The sequence below is a fragment of the Mustela erminea genome, chromosome 14 (genome assembly GCF_009829155.1).
Source record: "Mustela erminea isolate mMusErm1 chromosome 14, mMusErm1.Pri, whole genome shotgun sequence".
In the NCBI taxonomy this organism is placed as follows: domain Eukaryota; kingdom Metazoa; phylum Chordata; class Mammalia; order Carnivora; family Mustelidae; genus Mustela; species Mustela erminea.
The window spans coordinates 76,745,511-76,765,728 of NC_045627.1; the positions used below are offsets into that span (position 1 = coordinate 76,745,511).

Below are 20,218 nucleotides of genomic sequence, written 5' to 3' on the forward strand. Positions count from 1 at the left end.
ACGGAAGCTGGTCTAGAAAGTTGGCGTTTCTTTTATATAGCATGAAGTGATCATATTCTCTCTTTGCACCAGTTCCGTACACACACAGAAATGGAAACAAAAGCATTGAGGCTGCACGTGGAAGATACCTCATTATTTTATGTATTCAGCACTCTGCATTTCTGGAAACTGTCACTGATTGCCCTGTATTTACATGGTTTCTGCTGGAGTGGCCATGTTTATTGATTCAGTTATTCAACAACTATTTATTGGGGGCTATGCGTGACACTATTCCAGGCCCTGGAGACATAGCCATGAATAAGATATACAAGAAATTTCTTATGGAGCTTGCATTCTGATGGGGGAGAAATTAAACATTAAATGAACTAAGTAAATATTTGGTATGTCACACAAAACGTGCTATGGAGAAAAATCAAGCAAGAAAGTGAAAAAAGATGAAGGGACAAAGTGAGAGAAACCCTATGTTCCGTAGGTGGCCAAGACGGACTTCATCCAGGATATTTTTGGAGTTAGATCAAAACAGGAGGGTTTAAACTGTGGAATGAGGAGTAGGGGAAAAAAAATAAAGCCTGTTAGAAGCAAAAGAGAAGCACGAAGACGCAAGAGAGTAGCAGAAAAAGAGAATGTGGGTGGAGAGAGAGAGCCTGAAAGAGAACTTCTCAGGTTCTGCATATCATTCCAGTGTATGTCTGATAAATCCTTTTATAAAAATCCTTCTTCCATTTTAAACTGGATCAGTTTCTGTCACTCCCAACCAAAGAATCCTAACTCATACACATATTAAGTAAGATAACTTGTAAATTCAAGGCTTGCTCTATGTGGGAGATGTTGGTTACCTCAGAAAATTGGAGCTCGATGCTTCTGATGCCAAGAGTACAGATTTGGTAGCACAGTAGAATTAATTTTGCTGTTCCCTAGCATTCCAGAAATAAAATGTGCAAGAAATATCCATTTTCCTGGAGCTTTTTCAAATTTTTATTTATATCCAGTTAGTTGATGTATGTGGTAAAATCGGTGGCAGGTGTAGGATTTAGTGATTTTTCACTTCCGTAAGATACCCAGGGCTCTTCTGTTTTTCTTTTAATTGAATTAACTCTGACTCTGCAGTGGCACTGTGGAAAACTCAAATTGGAAGCATTATATTTCACCTCTATTTTTGTTTTCCCACTGCTCCCTCCATCCTGGAGTCACAAAATAATTAGGGAAGCTTACTGATGTCTAGATCCCTGGGGAAAGGCTCTCTAATCTCCAAGTTGCTATTGTTCAACCCTGCTTTAAACTTTCTCTTAAAGTCCCTGGCTCTCTGCTTCTCACCAAGAGGAGAGCACAGAAATCTGTACTGAGGCTAAAGGATGCTCTCCTTCACAGGGTGCACTCCTCCCTTCTGAAGTTGTGTCACCTTCCTGGAAAATGAAAAATCTTGAAGCAGGCTCCAGTATCCACTCAGGTAACCATGGGACCTGCAAATCATTCACTTTCTCTCTTTATTCTCAAAATAATTCTATTCTCTTCTGGCCTCCCACACACTCCCATACACAATATTTTCATTTAGCTTAGACTTTTAGAATAGACCATAAGAGTTCGTGACTTCCACTTCCAATTCAGCTTCCCACCTTGCAAAAACTCCCCAAAGATTTTTTTTGGTCTTTCTTATTATGCTATAATATACATAACATAAAAATTTCCATTTTAACCATTTTTAAGTGTATGTTTTTGTGGCATTAAGTACATTTACATTGTTGTGTACCCTAAAGATTTAACAAGAATCTGGCAATCTGACTGAAATGGGGAAGGATGAAAATATAGAAATAAATTCTATATTTGAAACATTGCTCATTTGAAACATCATGTATTTGTTGAATGAATGGGGCAAGTTCCATAATTCATAATTTTGAGCAGCAGAAAGCCATCAGCAGTACAGCAGGTTTTAAAGTGCAAGAGGATGATGAGGAGAAAGCTTGGCTGTAAGGAAACTTGGGGAAACAATGAAGACAAACTTTACCTGTCTCACTCATAACATCATTTAATATATCTGAAGCAAAGTAAAATGAAGACTTTTTCTCCACTATGCCTTGTGCCAGGATCAGAACAATGTTCCTGAGTGTTGATGGGGGCATAAATAACTTCCACAGAGAAAGTCTCAAATCAAAAGTAAAGTTTATTATGAATTGCAATAATGCTTTTTGTTATCTAAGCAATGGTTTACTAAGGGATGCAATCCACGTAAGAGTTGGTAAATTTTTTAAGTGTTAAAAATCTTAAACTTATTAAGAATTACAGTGGGGGTCGTAGGGCGTGGGGTGGACAGGAATGAATTCAAAATACGCTCAAGTGATTTACATTGGCTTGGCCTACAAGTTTCTTTTGGGAACTTGAAGAACTTGTATCCATTCATTCATTCTGAAATATTTAGTTAAGCGCCTACTATGTGTGAGGCCCTGGGATACAACAGTGAACAGGTAGTTTCCTGTATTTAAAGAGCCTACATTTAGGTGTACTGGAATTCTGAGTCGTGCATCCAAGGGCACGATAAATCGAATGATGCAGTGAACTGAGGAACCACGATTCTTCAAAAACCTCAGCAAAATCGGTATTTAAAATTTTCTATTTTTGGAAGCTGGATCCTCTTAGTTCCGGAAAGGGGGGGGGGCAGGTGGGATGTAAAGAGATTGCCCGTCCAATATATACACAGATTTCGTGTTTGGGTTCAGCAGTTTAGGACTGGAATTCCAAATTACAACTGCAGTACAGAACTATCCCGACCTAAGAAGCAGACAGAATTACAGAAGAAACACTAATTTATCAGAGCCCCCAGAAGGTAGAGCCATCTCAGCCTACAGCAGAAGGCCATGAACTACAACTCCCAAACGCCCTTGCTAACCGCCAGCCCGACTTCGAAGTATGGGAAAGATGGAGGAACGCCGGGCGCTCTCCTGTTGCGTCATTAGAGTGCGACTCCAGACACAAAACAGGACTGGGCTACAAAAGTATGGCAGCTGTTGAGGCGGCGGTGGTATCGTCGTCGTCTTTGGAAACAGACAGAGCCCTGGTCCCTGAAACTGCAGGAACAGGCGCAGCAACGGCCGCCACCCCACCAGCGACGGCCGCAGCTGCGGCCGTTGCAGCCTCTGCCAGAACCGGATCCGAAGCCAGGGTCTCCAAGGCCGCTTTGGCTACTAAGCTGCTGTCCCTGAGCGGCGTGTTCGCCGTGCACAAGCCCAAAGGGCCCACTTCAGCCGAGCTGCTGAATCGGCTGAAGGAGAAGCTGCTAGCAGGTACTGCAGCCCGGGTGGGGACCAGGCTGAGGCGGTCGCCGCGAGAGCGGAAGCCGCAGAGAGCCAATAGGCTTTTTTGCGCGCCCGTGGCTCGAGAAGTCAGAGGAGGGGAAAGGGAGGATGACCACTGAATTAGCTCTGGACGGAAATCTGGGGCATCTCGGGCTTGGACTTGCCCTGACGTGAACTCCTGTAGCCTAGTTGACAGTTACCGTCTCCAGGGAAGAACAAAACACAAAACCCCCACACTTAACACAAATAAACCCCTTCCCTTGGGCAGACAGACTAATATTCTGTAATTTGATCGCCCAGGAGACTTTTGTTTGGCTCCCGTTGATAAACCCCTCCTAAAGGACGCACTGGCTCTCTACCCCCAACGTTGAAGTCTTAAAAATAGTTTGGAGATGCAGATATTACTTAATTAACCAAGACTTGAATGCCGTGGTTTTCACAGAGTGAGCATAGGAATTATTTAGAGTCCCTTGTACAAATACAGATTCCGGATCTCTGCCCTCCCAGAGATTGTGATTTTGAGGTTCTGAGGTCTTTTTTAGGAAACCATTTTTAAAAATCTTTTTTTTTTTTTTAAGATTTTATTTATTTATCAGACAGAGAGTGGGGGAGAGAGCGAGCACAGGCAGACAGAATGGCAGGCAGAGGCAGAGGGAGAAGCAGGCTCCTTGCTGAGCAAGGAGTCCGACGTGGGACTCGATCCCAGGACTCTGGGATCATGACCTGAGCCGAAGGCAGCTGCTTAACCAACTGAGCCACCCAGGCGTCCCTAGGAAACCATTTTTAAACTATTCCTCCAGGTGGTTCTGGTGTAAGTGGCCTTTGCACGACATTTTGAGGAACACTAAGTATAATTGAAGAGCATTCTTTTTTGTTTCTTCATGTACACGGGGAGCATATTAGAAGAGCCTTGGAGGATATCTCAGTTCATCCGCCCAGTAGATTATTTCGGACAGTGACATCAAGGAACCTTAGATTTATTGGACACCTACAATAAGCCAGATGTAGTTTATAGAGAAGGAAAGATGAAAAATCCTGTCTTTTCTCTTAACTGAGCTCAGAGCATAGACATTTCTACAGACTTTGAGGATAAAACTATTTAGCTGTGTATTCAGGGCTCTCCTGAATTTGACCCTGGCCTGTCTTTCTATTAAAAATACAGTAGGGGAACTTTTCTCCTCCCCCTCCACCTTCTTCTTTTGAAGATTTATTTAGTTTAGAGGGAGAGAGAGTGCACAGGCAGGGCGAAGAGGCAGAAGGAGAGGGAGAGACTCTCAAGCAGACTACTCCATGGAGCATGGAGCCCAAAGAGGGGGGCTTGATTATATAACCCTGAGATCATGACCTGAGTCCAAATCAGGAGTTAGTTGCTTAACTGACTGAGCCACCCAGGCGCTGCAGGAACTTTCTTTCCTTTTTTTTTTTTTTAAGATTTTATTTATTTATTTAACAGACAGAGATCAGAAGTAGGCAGAGAGGCAGGCAGAGAGAGAGGAGGAAGCAGGCTCCCTGCTAAGCAGAGAGCCTGATGTGGGGCTCGATCCCAGGACCCTGAGATCATGACCTGAGCCGAAGGCAGAGGCTTTAGCCCACTGAGCCACCCAGGCGCCCCAGGAACTTTCTTTTTAACATTGTTTAGTGTGTCTTGGCAAACTTCATTATACTTTTTTTAAATGCAAAAACAAATTATTCTGGCGGGAACTTGTTAATTAAAATTGACACAATATGGATTCAAATGTTTAATGGCATTAATGTTTAATACGTACACTCTTTAGATGTTTAATCCCAGTGTTATATCTACTCATTCTGTTTTTATACTTCCCTTATACTTTGTTACCTGTAAGAATGGGTCATATACGATGTTGAAGGAAGGAATTGCATTAAGAACAAGCAATGTGGTGTCGTTTGTGTGTAGTTGTTTCCTATACACAATTTCTTTCATTGGGCCTGATTTATTAGCTGAACTATGGTTTTTTTGATTCGCAAGGTAATGATTACCATTCTTCCTCTCAGACAGGTTTCTGATGGAATCAAAGCCATATCCTGGCCTTCTGGTTAATCTGCCTCCAAGAGTCCAAGAGCTGAAGTTTCTTGTTGAAACTTGGTTAAAACATTGTTTCAAGGCTGTTGCTAGGTGATCTTCTAGAAGCCCCTTGCTCAGATGTAGATATTCTCATTACTCCATTTCTGTATTGCTTTGATTGGTCTAATTCTATATTTGTGTTAACTAGACTAGGCTACCTGGGAGGGTTCTAAAAGATAGGAATTTCAAGGCAGCACGTTCTGTTGCTGGCCAGGTTTGACACCCACTGATTCAGGCCACCGTTAATGGCCATAGCCTCTATTAACACTTCTGGCTGTTCCCTGTATTGATCCATGTTATACTGAAATCCTTGCTCTTTGTCTTCTATCTGAATCCTTCAAGGCCCAAAACATCAGAATTTTATAGCTAAAAAAGACCTTAAGAGATATTCTTCCATCAATGTTACCAATAGGATGAACCAAATTCCAATATAGTAGACGGGTGTGTCTTCGAACTTGAAAGAGTAAATTCGGACACAAAGGAAAGAAACAGGTTTGTGGGCCTTCGTAGTCTAAGGAGTGTCAGGTTGAAAAATACAGAGAGTTCTCCGGAAGTTTCCTATAAATTTATAGATGAGAGGCCCGTAATGAATTACATAAAGTGAAAGGTGAAAGGTTTGAAGCTTGAGCCTGTTCTTATGGGTTGGTGTTAAAGCAGGCTCTTCCACGCCCAGTGATGTAATCAGAGAGTGCTGTGAGGACTGTGTTCCAGACAGATGGTGTTCTGTAATTATGCAGTCAGGCCAGGCAACCCAGCACATCATTTTGGACATCTATTCTGGCTTCTCCATTATTGCTCTGCTTTCCTTCTCTTCTTTTCTCTGTCCTCTCTTTTCGTTTCTGTTGCTCTATTTTTTATCTTCATCATGTCAGTGGTTATAAGGGAAGTTTGATGGGTTTGGGAGATGTAGATCAATACAGCTGTTCTTTCTTTTTTCATTTGAAGTTCAGTAGCCAATGTTTGGTCTATATTGATATATATATGTAACAATAATAATGATAGTAATAATAATAACTTATTGTCAGAGTGCCACGTAGTTTCCAAAGCACTTTCAGATAACATTATTTCAATTTATCTTTGTAATAGGAAGATGAGACGGCCCAGGTTGACATTTTCTTTTTTTAAATCTAAATGCTTCAGAGTTTGAGATAATTTAACTGGTACCTACTTCCCACATAACCTCCCCCCCCCCCACCTTTTTAAAATTACCATATAATTTATTATTTGTTTCAGGGGTACAGGTCTATGATTCATCGGTCTTACACAATTCACAGTGCTCACCATAGCACATACTCTCCCCAATGTCCATCACCCAGCCAACCCATTCCTCTGCCTCCACTCTAGCAACCCTCAGTTTGTTTCCGGAGATTAAGAGTCTCTTCTGGTTTGTTTCCCTCTCTGGTTTCATACTGTTTCATTTTTTCCTCTCTTCCCCTATGATCCTCTGCCTTGTTTCTCAAACTCCACACATCAGTGAGATCATATGATAATTGTCTTTCTATGATTGACTTATTTCGCTTAGCATAAACCCTCTAGTTCTATTCATGTCATTGCAGATGGCAAGATTTCATTTTTGATGGCTGCATAATATTCCTGTGTGTGTGTGTGTGTGTGTGTGTGTGTGTGTGTGTGTGTGTGTGTGTAGGTATATATATACCACATCTTCTTTATCCATTCATTTGTTGATGGACATCTAGGCTCTTTCCATAGTTTGGCTATTGTGGACATTGCTGCTATAAACATTGGGGTGCACGTGCCCTTCGGATCACTACGTTTGTATCTTTGGGGTAAATACCCAGTAGTGCAAATGCTAGGTCATACGGTAGCTCTATTTTCAACTTTTGAGGAACCTCCATGCTGTTTCCCAGAGTGGCTGCACCAGCTTGCATTCCCACCAACTGTGTAGGAGGGTTCCCCTTTCTCCGCATCCTTGCCAACATCTGTCTGTCATTTCCTGACTTGTTAATTTTAGCCATCCTGACTGGTGTGAGTTGATATCTCACTGTGGTATTGATTTGTATTTCCCTGATGCCATGTGATGTTGAGCACTTTTTCATGTGCCTGTTAACCGTTTGGATGTCTTTGCAGAAATGTCTGTTCATGTCTTCTGCCCGTTTCTTGATTGGATTATTTGTTCTTTGGGTGTTGAGTTTGATCAGTTCTTTAGAGATTTTAGATACTAGCCCCTTGTCTGATATGTCATTTGCAAATGCCTTCTCCCATTCTTTCGGTTTTATTTTGGTTTTGTCGACTGTTTCCTTTGCTGTACAATATTTTTTTTAAATTTTTAAATTTTTTTATAAGCATATAATGTATTTTCTACCCAGGGGTACAGGTCTGTGAATCACCAGGTTTACACACTTCACAGCACTCACCATAGCACATACCCTCCCCAATGTCCATAACACTACCACCCTTCCCCCAGCAACCCTCAGCCTGTTTTGTGAGATTGAGTCTTTTATGGTTTGTCTCCCTCCCGATCCCATCTTTCATTTTTTTCTTTTCCTACCCCCCAAACCTCCACGTTGCATCTCCACTTCCTCATATCAGGGAGATCATATGATAGTTGTCTTTCTCCGATTGACTTATTTCGCTAAGCACAATACCCTCTAGTTCTATCCACATCGTCACAAATGGCAAGATTTCATTTCTTTTGATGGCTGCGTAGTATTCCATTGTATATATATATATATACAACCACATCTTCTTTATCCATTCATCTGTTGATGGACATTTAGGTTCTTTCCATAGTTTGGCTATTGTGGACATTGCTGCTATAAACATTTGGGTGCATGTGCCCCTTCGGAGCACCATGTTTGTATCTTTAGGGTGTATACCCAGTAGTGCAATCACTGAGTCATAGGGTAGATCTATTTTGAGCTTTTTGAGGAACCTCCATGTTGTTTTCCAGAGTGGTTGCACAGTGGTTCCCACCAACAGTGTAGGAGCGTTCCCCTTTCTCCGCATCCTTGCCAGCATCTGTCATTTCCTGACTTGTTAATTTTAGCCATTCTGACAGGTGTGAGGTGGTATCTCATTGTGGTTTTGATTTGTATTTCCCTGATGCGTAGTGATGTGGAGCATTTTTTCATGTGTCTGTTGGCCATCTGGATGTCTTCGTTGCAGAAATGTCTGTTCATGTCCTTTGCCCATTTCTTGATTGGATTATTTGTTCTGTGGGTGTTGAGTTTGCTAAGCTCTTTATAGATTTTGGATACTAGCCCTTTATCTGATACGTCGTTTGCAAATATCTTCTCCCATTCTGTGAGTTGTCTTTTGGTTTTGTTAACTTTCTTTTGCTGTGCAAAAGCTTTTGACCTTGATGAAGTCCCAGTAGTTCATTTTTGCCCTTGCTTCCCTTGCCTTTGGCGATGTTCCTAGGAAGATGTTGCTGAGGCTGAGCTCAAAGAGGTTGCTGCTTCTGTTCTCCTCAAGGATTTTGATGGATTCCTTTCTCACATTGAGGTCCTTCATCCATTTTGAGTCTGTTTTCATGTGTGTTGTAAGGAAATGGTCCAATTTCATTTTTTTTTCATGTGGCTGTCCAATTTTCCCAGCACCATTTGTTGAAGAGGCTGTCTTTTTTCCATTGGACATTCCTTCCTGCTTTGTCGAAGATTGGTTGACCATAGAGTTGAGGGTCTATTTCTGGGCTCTCTATTCCATTCCATTGATCTATCTATGTGTCTGTTTTTGTGCCAGTACCATACTGTCTTGATGATGACAGCTTTGTAGTAGTGTTTGAAGTCTGGAATTGTGATGCCTCCAGCTTTGCTTTTCTTTTTCAACATTCCTCTGACTATTCGGGGTCTTTTCTGGTTCCATACAAATTTTAGGATTATTTGTTCCATTTCTGTGAAAAAGTTGATGATATTTTGATAGGGATTGCATTAAATTTGTAGATTGCTCTAGGTAGCATAGACATTTACACAATATTTGTTCTTCCAATCCATGAGTATAGAACGTTTTTCCATTTCTTTGTGTCTCCCTCAATTTCTTTCATGAATACTTTGTAGTTTTCTGAGTACAGATTATCTCTTTGGTTAGGTTTATTCCTAGGTATCTTATGGCTTTGGGTGCAATTATAAATGGGATTGACTCCTTCATTTCTCTTTCTTCTATCTTCTTGTTGGTATATAGAAATGCAAATGATTTCTGTGCACTGATTTTATAGACTGCCACTTTACTGAATTCCTGTATGAGCTCTAGCAGGTTTGGGCCCACATAACCTTTTGCTATGATTAGCTTCTTGAAGGAATTGAGGGTTTTGATTTGGAGAGAAGGGCAACAAAAATAGATAATTTGGGAACATAGTGTTCTTAGAAGTAGCCCTTTGAAAAGTATTCCTGACATTAGGTAGCTGGGGGTACCAGCAAAGAATGCCTGGAAACGAGAGAATTAGACATGAAATCAAGAACTTCTAGAACTACCTGCCTATATAAAAACTGACTTCATTTCATCATTTAAGAGCCCACTACTGGGAATTTATTATTATGTTTTTCAGGGTTAGCCTGGATATTTGCTCACATTAAAAAATATTTCTAGAAAGTGAATTCTAGTTTCTACACAACTAATTTTGTAATACTATTTCTTCATAATTTAGGGAGTATCTGTACATCTTTAAATCTGTTCTTTGCTAATAGTGTTATCATCTTAATCTGTTAAGTTTGTATAATCCTTTTTTTTTTTTTTTTTTTTTTTTTTTAAAGATTTTATTTATTTATTTGAGAGAGAGACAGGGAGAGAGAGCATGAGTGAGGAGAAGGGCAGAGAGAGAAGCAGACTCCCCGTGGAGCTGGGAGCCCGATGCGGGACTCGATCCCGGGACTCCGAGATCATGACCCGAGCCGAAGGCAGTCGTCCAACCAACTGAGCCACCCAGGCGTCCCAATCCTTTTTGTTTTGAATACTCCATCCCTCTTTCCCCCATATTTATGGAGCTCTTACTTCGTTTTCTAATTGACATTTCTCATTCAATTACTCTCACAGAAGCTGGAATGCCTTCTCCAGAATGGACCAAAAGGAAAAAGCAAACTTTGAAAATTGGACATGGAGGCACGCTAGACAGTGCAGCCCGAGGAGTTCTGGGTAAGAGATACGAATGGAAGTTTGATGTAACTACCACTTATTCTGGAAAGAAATACAGATTGAGAACAGATAAAGCCATGCCATTTTCAGTCTTTGGAGTATTTCAGATCTACTGGATTTATAATGCCATCTTCTAAAGAAGCCCTTAAAAGGTACAAGCTATACAAAGCTATTTAGAAATAGCCACTTTTGTGTGTGGATGGGACTGTAAGACAGGATTTGTATCTGTGAATCAAAGCGTTAACTTAGTGGGCCTGAAATTGCTATGTTTAGAAAGGCTTGCTTGCAAGTCTTTCCCTTGGCAGGCATCTGGGAACTTGGATTTTGAGAGTGTTCCCACCTTTCTTATTCAATAAGGGTGGCTTGCTGTGTGCCTCAGCTGTTGGTGTGAACAATGTGGTGTGTGCCGAACACCTGCTTTCCTTTTAGGAGTCTGGAGTTTTGTCCTACCACTTGTGCAGGTGTGTCTGGGCAACTGTCCTCATTCTCCCCAATTAAGAACTTTGGGTTCTGAGTTTCTAATAGGCTTTCCCGAGTAGGAACATTGCACGTGCTTTTTATATGTTGGAGAAAGGAGCAAGCTCAAGGGTCCTCTGTCACAGGAGGAAGAGAGAATAAGGAAACCTGTGTGTGGATTTCTCCAGTGTCTTTTTCCCTTTTTAATCCTATGATGTAATGGTACTATGTCACTGTAGTGAGTCTTAGCCATACATGCATCTTCCAGTGTGGAGTGTCCTGTTGGGGATTCTGACAAAGTATTTGGCTTTTTTTTTTTTTTTTTTTTACACTTATCTCACATTTCATCTCTGAGGATCAGCTCTTTTGAGAACGTGGGGCTTATGGTTCCTGAGAGGAAGTCACACTTTCTGTTGGAGATATAGTGAACATTATTGCTTATGGAGGCAGATTGGTGGAATTGATTGACAGGAGAAAAATCACTTATCCCTTTCCCTTTTTACTCTTTTTTTTTTAATGCCTCTGGTAGAGGTTCTAAAGTTTACAGACTGCTAAACTGTGTGTCCACAGGCTAGACTATGTTTACAAACTTTTGGTATAAGTCTATCCATCGTCACAGAAATACATATGTTGGGATTCCTGTCTCCACATCTTAGAAACAGAGTTCAGTAAGACAATACCTACTTTTTTACATGGTCTGGTGTTTTGTATTTTATTCTATTTCATTTTCCTTTTAAATGTTGATAATCCACTAAATTGATTTCATGATGTACTAATGGGTTGTGATTCACAGTTTATAAAATACTGTGCTACAGTGTTCAGTCCATTTTATTGGAGCCAAAAAATTAGGTACAAACAACAAACCTGATCTAAGCTATCCAAAGGAAATGAATGCTTATTTAGAAGAAAAGGATAAAGTTTTTGGTGAAGAAAATTCCATTTTTTAAGAAAGCTAGAAACAATATATAATTTTGCATTTTAAAAAATTACAGTTTTTATTTAATTCATTTGGAAAAATATCTTTACTGAGGGTGTAAGTAGATTAAAAAAACACAAGCGAATCCATTTTCCTGAGTTAGAGAACTTGAATAGGCAAATTCTGTCCACTTAAAGTTACTGTTTCTTGCCTAACTAATGATAATCATTTAATGAGCAGTGAACTACGTGTGAAGTCTTCAGCTTGGGGCATACATAAGTTATATACTTTAGTCCTCGTAAGGTAGGTGTGATGATTCCTCATTTTACAGAAGAAGAAATGAAGACCCTGAGAAAAAGTGCTTTGTCATAGTTTGTGGCAGAGTCAGGATTCTGAGCCTGATCTGCTCTGTTCCAAAGCTTCTGCCCTAATCTGGTGTGGCAGATATTGGGCCTCCTGTTCTCCTGCTCCGCCCATTGCAGGGTCACCCAGCAGTCACTGTTCTTTGCAGCTGGTCCTAAAAGTGGCTTCATGGTTTTTATCAGTTCAGCACTCCTTGAGTTGAAGGCTATTCATTGTAACCATTCTGTTCTACTGTTTTCCAAGGCACAGCCCTAAAATATGAGAAGAGACAGGATAAAGTCTGCTGTTTATTTATGAATAGACCAATTGTATTAGTTTCTGGTGGTTTTTATACTCATTTGTATGCAGAAAATAGTGATATTCGAGGCAGTGAAAAAATAAGTTTATTTTTCACCATAAAGCTAAGGGATCTTGTTGAAATTTCCATTTTAATATTATGAAAGGCTGGCATTTGGCCAAGATTTGTATGAATGGAAGAAATTATATTGGAAATAATTTCCTATTTGGAGGCTTAGTTTATATTTGATCATCCAGGAACTTTTATGATGATATAATCCATGCATGTATCAAATTGATTAATTTTATTCTAATACCTGTATTTCCCAATGAGGAATAAAGTAAAAAAAAAAAAAGTAGGCATTTAGTCACAGAAAAAGGGTATTCATTGTTTAAATTAGTCATCTGGAGACTTAGAACTTGATTTTTGTTATGTGGTGGAATAAGCACTGGTTCTAATCGTCATGAGTTTGTGAACTAGCTGCTTTACTTACTAAGTAAACACAGTCTGGGAAAAATCTGTAACCTCTCTAAATCTCCATTTGTTTAATCTCTTGAAAGGGGTAAGTAACATCTACCATAATTTTCAGTAGATTTATTGAAATATCTTATGAAATATCTATAACCTATGGATATATGCTATACTCTGTCAAGTGCTTTATAAAGGTCTTTTTTTTTCCCCCATAAAACTGGACCTGTGTGAAAAAATATACTTTTACTTTCAACATGTAGACTGTTTTTGCTGGGCTTTTTTTCCCTTTGTAATATTAATGGTACAGATTTAAGAATTTAGTTTATAATGTAAGATATAATCTGAAATTTGGGTTTATAATTCTATTAACCTATATTATATATAATATATATGACATATAATTCTATAAAGAGGACTTGCAAGATTCTTAAAAATCTTGTGGTAAGTAGAATAATGACCCCTTAAATATGCCTATGTCATAACCTCCAGAATCTAAGAATGTTCTATCACAATCTATGTTAAGTTCTAACACAAGGGGAAATTGAGGTTGCTAATGAGCTGCTAAAGAGATTATCTTGGAATATGCAGGTGGACCCAGTGTAATCACAAGGGTCATTAAAAGTGGAAGAGGAGCCAGAAGAGAGAGATGTGGACACAGTGGTTGGAGTGATGGGATTACTGGCTTTTAATGAGGAAGTGAGTCACTGAGCCAAGGAATGTCGGCCCCCAAGCCCTCGGTATTAGAAAAGGCAAGGAACCTCCTATAGAAAGGCTCTAGAGAGATTCTTGCACAGGGCCTTCAGAAAAGACTGCAGCCACGTAGATATACCCTGATTTTCAGCTTAGTAAAATCTCATTTCAGACTTCTGATCTCCAGAACTGTAGGATAATGAGTTTGTTAAACTACTAAGTTGGTAATTTGTTACAGCAGCAATAGGAAACTAATACATCCATTTATTATAAATCACCTGAAATGGAATCTCAGTTTCTATCACTTTGAAAATTATTATTTTGGGGGGTGCCTGGTTGGCTTAGTAGGTTAAAAGTCTGCCTTCAGTCCAGGTCGTGATCCCAGGGTCCTGGGAACCAGTCCTTGCTCAGTAGGGAGCCTGCTTCTCTTTCTGCCTGCCACTCGCCCTGCTTGCTCTCTCTGTGACAAATAAGTAAACTCCTTTAAAAAAAATTACAATTTTTTTTAACTTCAGAGTTTATAAAATTACTGAAAAATATTAGAAAATATAAAAAAACAATAGAGTTAAAAATTGTTTTCCATGTTCAGCAATAGTCACCGACATTTTTGCTTTATTTTCTCCTAGCTTTATATCTATGCAAAATTTTTTTTTAAAGATTTTTATTTATTTATTTATTTGACAGAGAGAGATTACAAGTAGGCAGAGAGGCAGGCAGAGAGAGAGAGAGAGAGAGAGAGAGAGAGGGAGAGAAGCAGGCTGTCTGCCGAGCAGGAGCCCGATGCGGGACTCGATCCCAGGACCCTGAGATCATGACCTGAGCTGAAGGCAGCGGCTTAACCCACTGAGCCACCCAGGTGCCCCTCTATGCAAAATTTTTAAGTTGAGCTTTTTTATTGTACGTACATTTGTATCCTTTTTTAAAATTTAACTTAACATCACTTATGTTAACTCTCAGTAAAGATTTTTCTTTTTTTAACTTTATTGAAGAATAATTGACAAATATAATTGTGTATATTTAAAGTATTGAAATCGTGCCAAGTATATTCTCCAACCACAGTAGTATGAAACTAAGAAATCAATTACAGTAGGAAAGCTAAAAAACTCACAAATATGTAGAAGTTAACACACTTTGAATAACCAATGGGTCAAAGGGAAATCAAAGAATATCTTGAAATAAGTGAAAACAGAAATACAACGTACCAAAGTTTATGGGGTGCAGGAAAAGCAGTTCTAAGAAGGAAGTAAACATTATTTTTAAGGGCAACATAATATTCTGTCGTATCAATCAAAAACAATTATTTAGGGGTGCCTGGGTGGCTCAGTGGGTTAAAGCCTCTGCCTTTAGCTCAGGTCATGGTCTCAGGGTCCTGGGATCAGGCCCCACATCAGGCTCTCTGCTCAGCGGGGAGCCTGCTTCCCCTTCTCTCTCTGCCTGTGAGTTTTCGCATCTGAGAGATGACCAAGGAGCCAACATGGATGCAATCACACGAGGATTTATTTAGCAAGCTTGAGCTTGGGTCCAAGTATACCCGACACAGTGGAGTAGGGACTTGGACCCTGAGCTTAGTTAAGGCAGGGGTATTTATGGGTTCCTGTTACTAAAGCAGGGTGGGGGTCTCTGCAACTAAAGCAGGTTGGGGGTCCTTAGAACTAAAGTAAAGTAGGGGAAAGTTCAGCCCTTGGGCACAGGGGTCTGAGATGGCTGTCCTTATGCTAAGGCTGAACCTGAGGTGGGATGGACTTCATTTTTCTCGGCCTCCACATTTCCCCCTCTCACAGGAACCTAAGGAAGGACCCAGTGATGGGTCCAGGCTGTTCTCAGCCACAAGGTCCGGTGGTTGGTATTGCTGTCTGAGTACCATGAGCTGACCTGTACTGTCTCTGTCTTTGACAAAAGATACTAATCTATTGATAACGTAGGGCCCGAAGGTAAGGAGGAGAAGGAGGTTAATGAGGGTTACGTTTTATTCCCCCACACTGGTGTAAGAAGAGGGCGTAGTATAAGTAACATTAGTGGGGCACGTGAGAGCGGCACAGTCTCAGCTTTAGGGATTGTCCTTGGCCAGCTGGCTCTTTCATTCTGGAACAAAGTTCTTGAGAACGGCGTATGGGTCAGCTGGACGGATGTGGGTGTAGTGGACCCAGGGAGTAATCCCGTCGACCTTGAGAGCGGTGGGAGTGGTCAGGATCACGATGTAGGGTCCCTTCCAGCGAACAAGTTTTCCACTTGGCGGCTGCGCATCCAAACCAAGTTCCCGGGTTGGTAAGGATGTGGTTCCAGCTCCTCCTCTGTCTCAGTATGGGCAGTTAGGATCTCTGCCCAGGGAGCCTGTCCCCCCCCCCCCCCCCCCACCCCGCCTGTCTCTCTGCCTAGTTCTGATCTCTCTCTGTCAAAATAAATAAAATTTGAAAAAAACCAAAACAATTATTTAACCATTTCCCTATATGTGATCATTCATCTTAGCAGAATTTTATTAGTAGGACAGATTTTGTGAGGAACATCTTTATGAATAAAACTCCTTTTGGTTTTGGATTATTAAGATAGATTTCTAGAAGTGGAAAGATGCAGTTCTTTTAAGATGGTTGCAAGGGTGTTAGAGAATTAGGTAAATGACAATAGAAACTTTCATTTGCAAAAGCTTTGGAATTATATGTGTCATACTCTTGACTGTTCTGAAGGGGCTCTCATCATTTAAAAAAGTCTATATGATTTGTGAATACTATACTAGGACATTTGGATAGGTTTGGAGATAGTGGTTTTTTTTTTACAGAGAGACATTTGAGCACAGAAAATTTGGGAGATGGAGAAAGAGAGTAGTCACTGTGAGACAGTGCTTGGCAAACCCTGTTATTCATTTATTTTCCCAGTTATTCCCACTTTTCAAACTGTTTTGTCTTCTTTAGTATTAGAAAAACTACTGAGCTTTCCAGATTTGGCTGAAATGCTCTCTCCTACATGGATAGCCTGCCCACTTGTGCTTTTATATTGCTAATGTAAAGCTTCATTCTAGTCTAACCTTAACTCACAGAAGGGCTGAAACCAGGTCTTATTTATTTCTGTGCCTGTATAAGAACTGAATAAAATGTGGAACGATTGAATGAGAAAAAGCTGAGTAAAAATTCTGTCCAGTAAACTGTCCTTTGAATGAACAGCCACTGGTTGGCTGGGCCTCAACTCCAGATAATCTTTCTGCGTACCGCTTTTGCAGTTGTCTTCCTAGAACTCTGCTTTCACTGATCAGCTAACTTCAGCGGGCCTTGGTTTTCTTGGATATAAAATGAGAAGGTTAAGCTGGATAACTTTAAAATGCCTTCTTGTTTCAAATTCTGTCATGTTGGATCACTGACCTAGCAGAGAAATCAGCGTTTCAACCACGATAAAGTCAAACACGTCAGCCTGTTCTAAGACACCTGCACTCTGGTTGATAAACCCACTGTGCTTATTCTTGTATCAGAATTTGTGCGGTGTGTTCCTTTTTTAGAACATGCTTCTTTCCTTTCTGTATGTTCAAATTCTGAACATCTTTTAAGGCGTATCTCAAGCTGTGTTTGAAATGCTTGAATGAAGCATTATCTGGCCTCTTGAGTGGTTTAGAGTACTGCCTTCTTTGACGTCCTACAGCATTTATTCTGTGTTCGTTTGGACTCTTCCTCACATACTGTCTTATTGCTATTTAGCATTGTTCACTCATTAATTCATGCACCTTTTTTTTTTTTTTTTTTGCGTGCTTGCAGTTTCCCTTATCTGTATTTTTTTTTTTCCCCATGAGGTTATAAACTCTTTCAAAGTCAGGAAATGTTCTGTTCCATTAAAAATACTGTTCTTGGGACTGTGTGCTTAGTAGCTGCTCCAGAAATATTGACTGGGGATTCTTGAGTGGAAAAAATTGCATTGGATGTTTGTTATTACTATATAGAGCTTTTTCCTGCACAGTAGCAGCTACCATTGGCAGAGTATGATGCTTCACATAGGACACTAAAGGCAGACAGTTGCTTTTATCTTAGTCTTTGAGCTAATATGACTCTTATCATAGAAGCTCAGGGAGGGTTTGGGATGATTTTATGTTGGGGTTGAGATTTGACCTGGGTTTCGAAGGATGGATTTTTGAACACTAGAGAGTTGGTACTGTAGGCATTGGGATCCCATTGAGGATTGCTTGGGGGCTGGTAGTGTGCAGTACAGGTAATCAGAAATGGTTATAAAATGGTGTGAACTGGAAGAGAAAGGGATAGATTGTAGAGCAGTCAGGCTGGTAGTGGTTTAGGTAATTTAGGCTTATGGCATTGGGAAGAAAGCCCCCATAAGTAAGGTGGCAGAAGGATAAAAAGGAAGGGAGGGGGTCTTCCGTTAGTCTGGTCTGAATTTTGACCACCATATACTAGTTGTTAGATGTTGGGCAAAGTTCTTAGTCTCTGTCTGTCTCAGTTTCCTCACCTATAAAATAGGGAAAATTGTATTATTCTTTAGGGTTGTTATAAGGGTTAAATGAACTAATGAATGGAAAGCATTTTGAGTGGAATTTGATACTTGGTAAACTCAAGGAATGATATCTGCTATAAATATTCATGATAATTCTTTTAGCTGGTCAATCATTTCTTTTTGTTTTTTCTTGTAATTCTGAATCGTGGTGTTTATACTGTGTTCTTTTACAAAATTATATCCATTGATGACCAATACTTATACTTATGATTTTAAATTCTTATAAAAATTTGCTTTCTGTTAAGTGGAGAAATAATTGTTAACTCTGTCCTTCTCTCCTGGTGAAATGTGTTGTCATAAGGATAAATAACGTTCGAAATTGAAGAGATGGGTGGGGCATTATTGTACTTAGCACATGATGTATGTGAACATACATTGTCCAGGCTCGCATTTTACTTTGTATTCTTCTTTGTGTTTGGTTGATCTGTTACATTTCTGTTTTCTTGATTGTATACTGATGGACACTAATCATTTTTAAATGGTTCATTACTTATGATAATGGCTTTTGCTTGGTTTGATAATGAACTCTATCGGAAGACTTTATCATACTGTGGTTAAAGCATATCATGTGTTTTTCACTGATCCACATATAAAATTCCAATGACTCCTCTGAGATTGTTCTAAACTTTTCATTATGTAATTGTCTGGATTGAGGTTTCTGTCATGTTTAATACTTTGAGAGGAAAAAAAAGTTTTATTTTACATCCTTACCCTTTACATACCCTTACATCCTCTCTTCAGAATTTCTAAATTGCATGACAAGTTCAACTGATTGGAATAATAGGAACCCTCTAGTAAGGCTAAATATATGTTCTTTCCAACTTTATGTTACATGTGCCAGGGAATTATGACCCAAATATATAGTTATTTCAAAAATCTAGTTTTCAGAATAGAGTGTTATAATATTTCTTTCTTTGATTTATAGTGGTTGGAATTGGAAGGGGAACAAAAATGTTGACCAGTATGTTGTCAGGGTCCAAGGTAAGAAAATTGGAATCCTTTTTTTTTTTTTTCTCTTGAATGTTTTTCTTAATGACCTATGTTTTGGATTTTAATCAATTAAAAATTATGTACATTGCATTTAAAGGGGTTATTCCTGAGTATTAATTGTGTTTGTCATGATAGCTGAGATTGAAAATATTGAGACTATAAATTGGAAATGCTTCAGCAAATTGATTTATAGAAGCAAAAACTCTGGAGTGCTTATCATTTTTAAAAATTTTATATTTTTTTATATATTTCTTAGATGAAAGAGAACTTACAGATCATAAATTCTATGGGCAGATTTTTTTTAAACCTTGGAATTTTTATAGAAACAATACCATTAAAAAAAAAAGAAGAAACAATACCATTTTGTAACCCATACACTTTTACAGCAAAAGACCTGCTCTGTTCACTGGTTATAAAATGTTTACCAATACAAGTGAGGCTTCTTTAGGGTGATAAGTTGCATCATTCATCTGTAAGGGTAACCTTGGCTGAATCGAAAAGCACTTTTTGAGGCACTTAGGGAGAGAGAGGAAGGTTTATGCTGGGGCAGGGAGAGCTGTAAATCTTTGGATAGCTTTAGGCAGTGAGTGAGAACCCTCTTGCAAAACAGCAGGTAGAAGAAGCATTGAAACAGAGGTCAGTGTGTCAAAGGGGTTAACCTTTCTGGACCTCTCAGGTTTTTCCTTAGGAAGAATGATTTGATCCCCTCTAGGGTCTCTTGTGGCTCTAAAGGAGACAGGCATAGCTGAATTCTAATTGGGAGTGAAGTGGTGGTTCTAATAGTTGCAGCGAGGGACCAGCGAAAATGCCTATGCAGGGAAGATTGATAAGCCGCTAGGTAGAGAATTTCAGCAAGTTCCTGGACTAACTTTTTATTTGTTTTGAAACCCTTCCTCTAAGTGGGGTATGAATAGTTGGTAAAGTGAACTTGTCTAAATTGTTTTTTAAAATATGTGTGTGTGTATGTGTATGATCAAATACCATTAAAAAAATTTCCTCTTATTGCAGATTAAGGACTTTTGTAAAATATAATTTAAATGCTATGACAACATCAGATTCCTAAATAAGTTTCTAAATAGTCTCATTTTTCTGAGCTTATCTCATTGCGGGTGCTG

The 20,218-nt window shown here is 39.5% G+C and overlaps 1 protein-coding gene across 1 annotated transcript in view; it reads left to right on the forward strand.

Moving 5' to 3' along the window:
* The first annotated feature begins 2,930 nt into the window (after window positions 1-2,930).
* TRUB1 (TruB pseudouridine synthase family member 1) overlaps window positions 2,931-20,218 on the forward strand; it is a 41,640-nt gene continuing 24,352 nt past the window's right edge. The window contains exons 1-3 of the mRNA XM_032313800.1: window positions 2,931-3,275; window positions 10,360-10,458; window positions 19,039-19,094. Of these exons, the coding sequence (XP_032169691.1) occupies window positions 2,990-3,275; window positions 10,360-10,458; window positions 19,039-19,094 (441 nt within the window). The 5' untranslated portion in view covers window positions 2,931-2,989. The remainder of the gene's footprint in view (window positions 3,276-10,359; window positions 10,459-19,038; window positions 19,095-20,218) is intronic.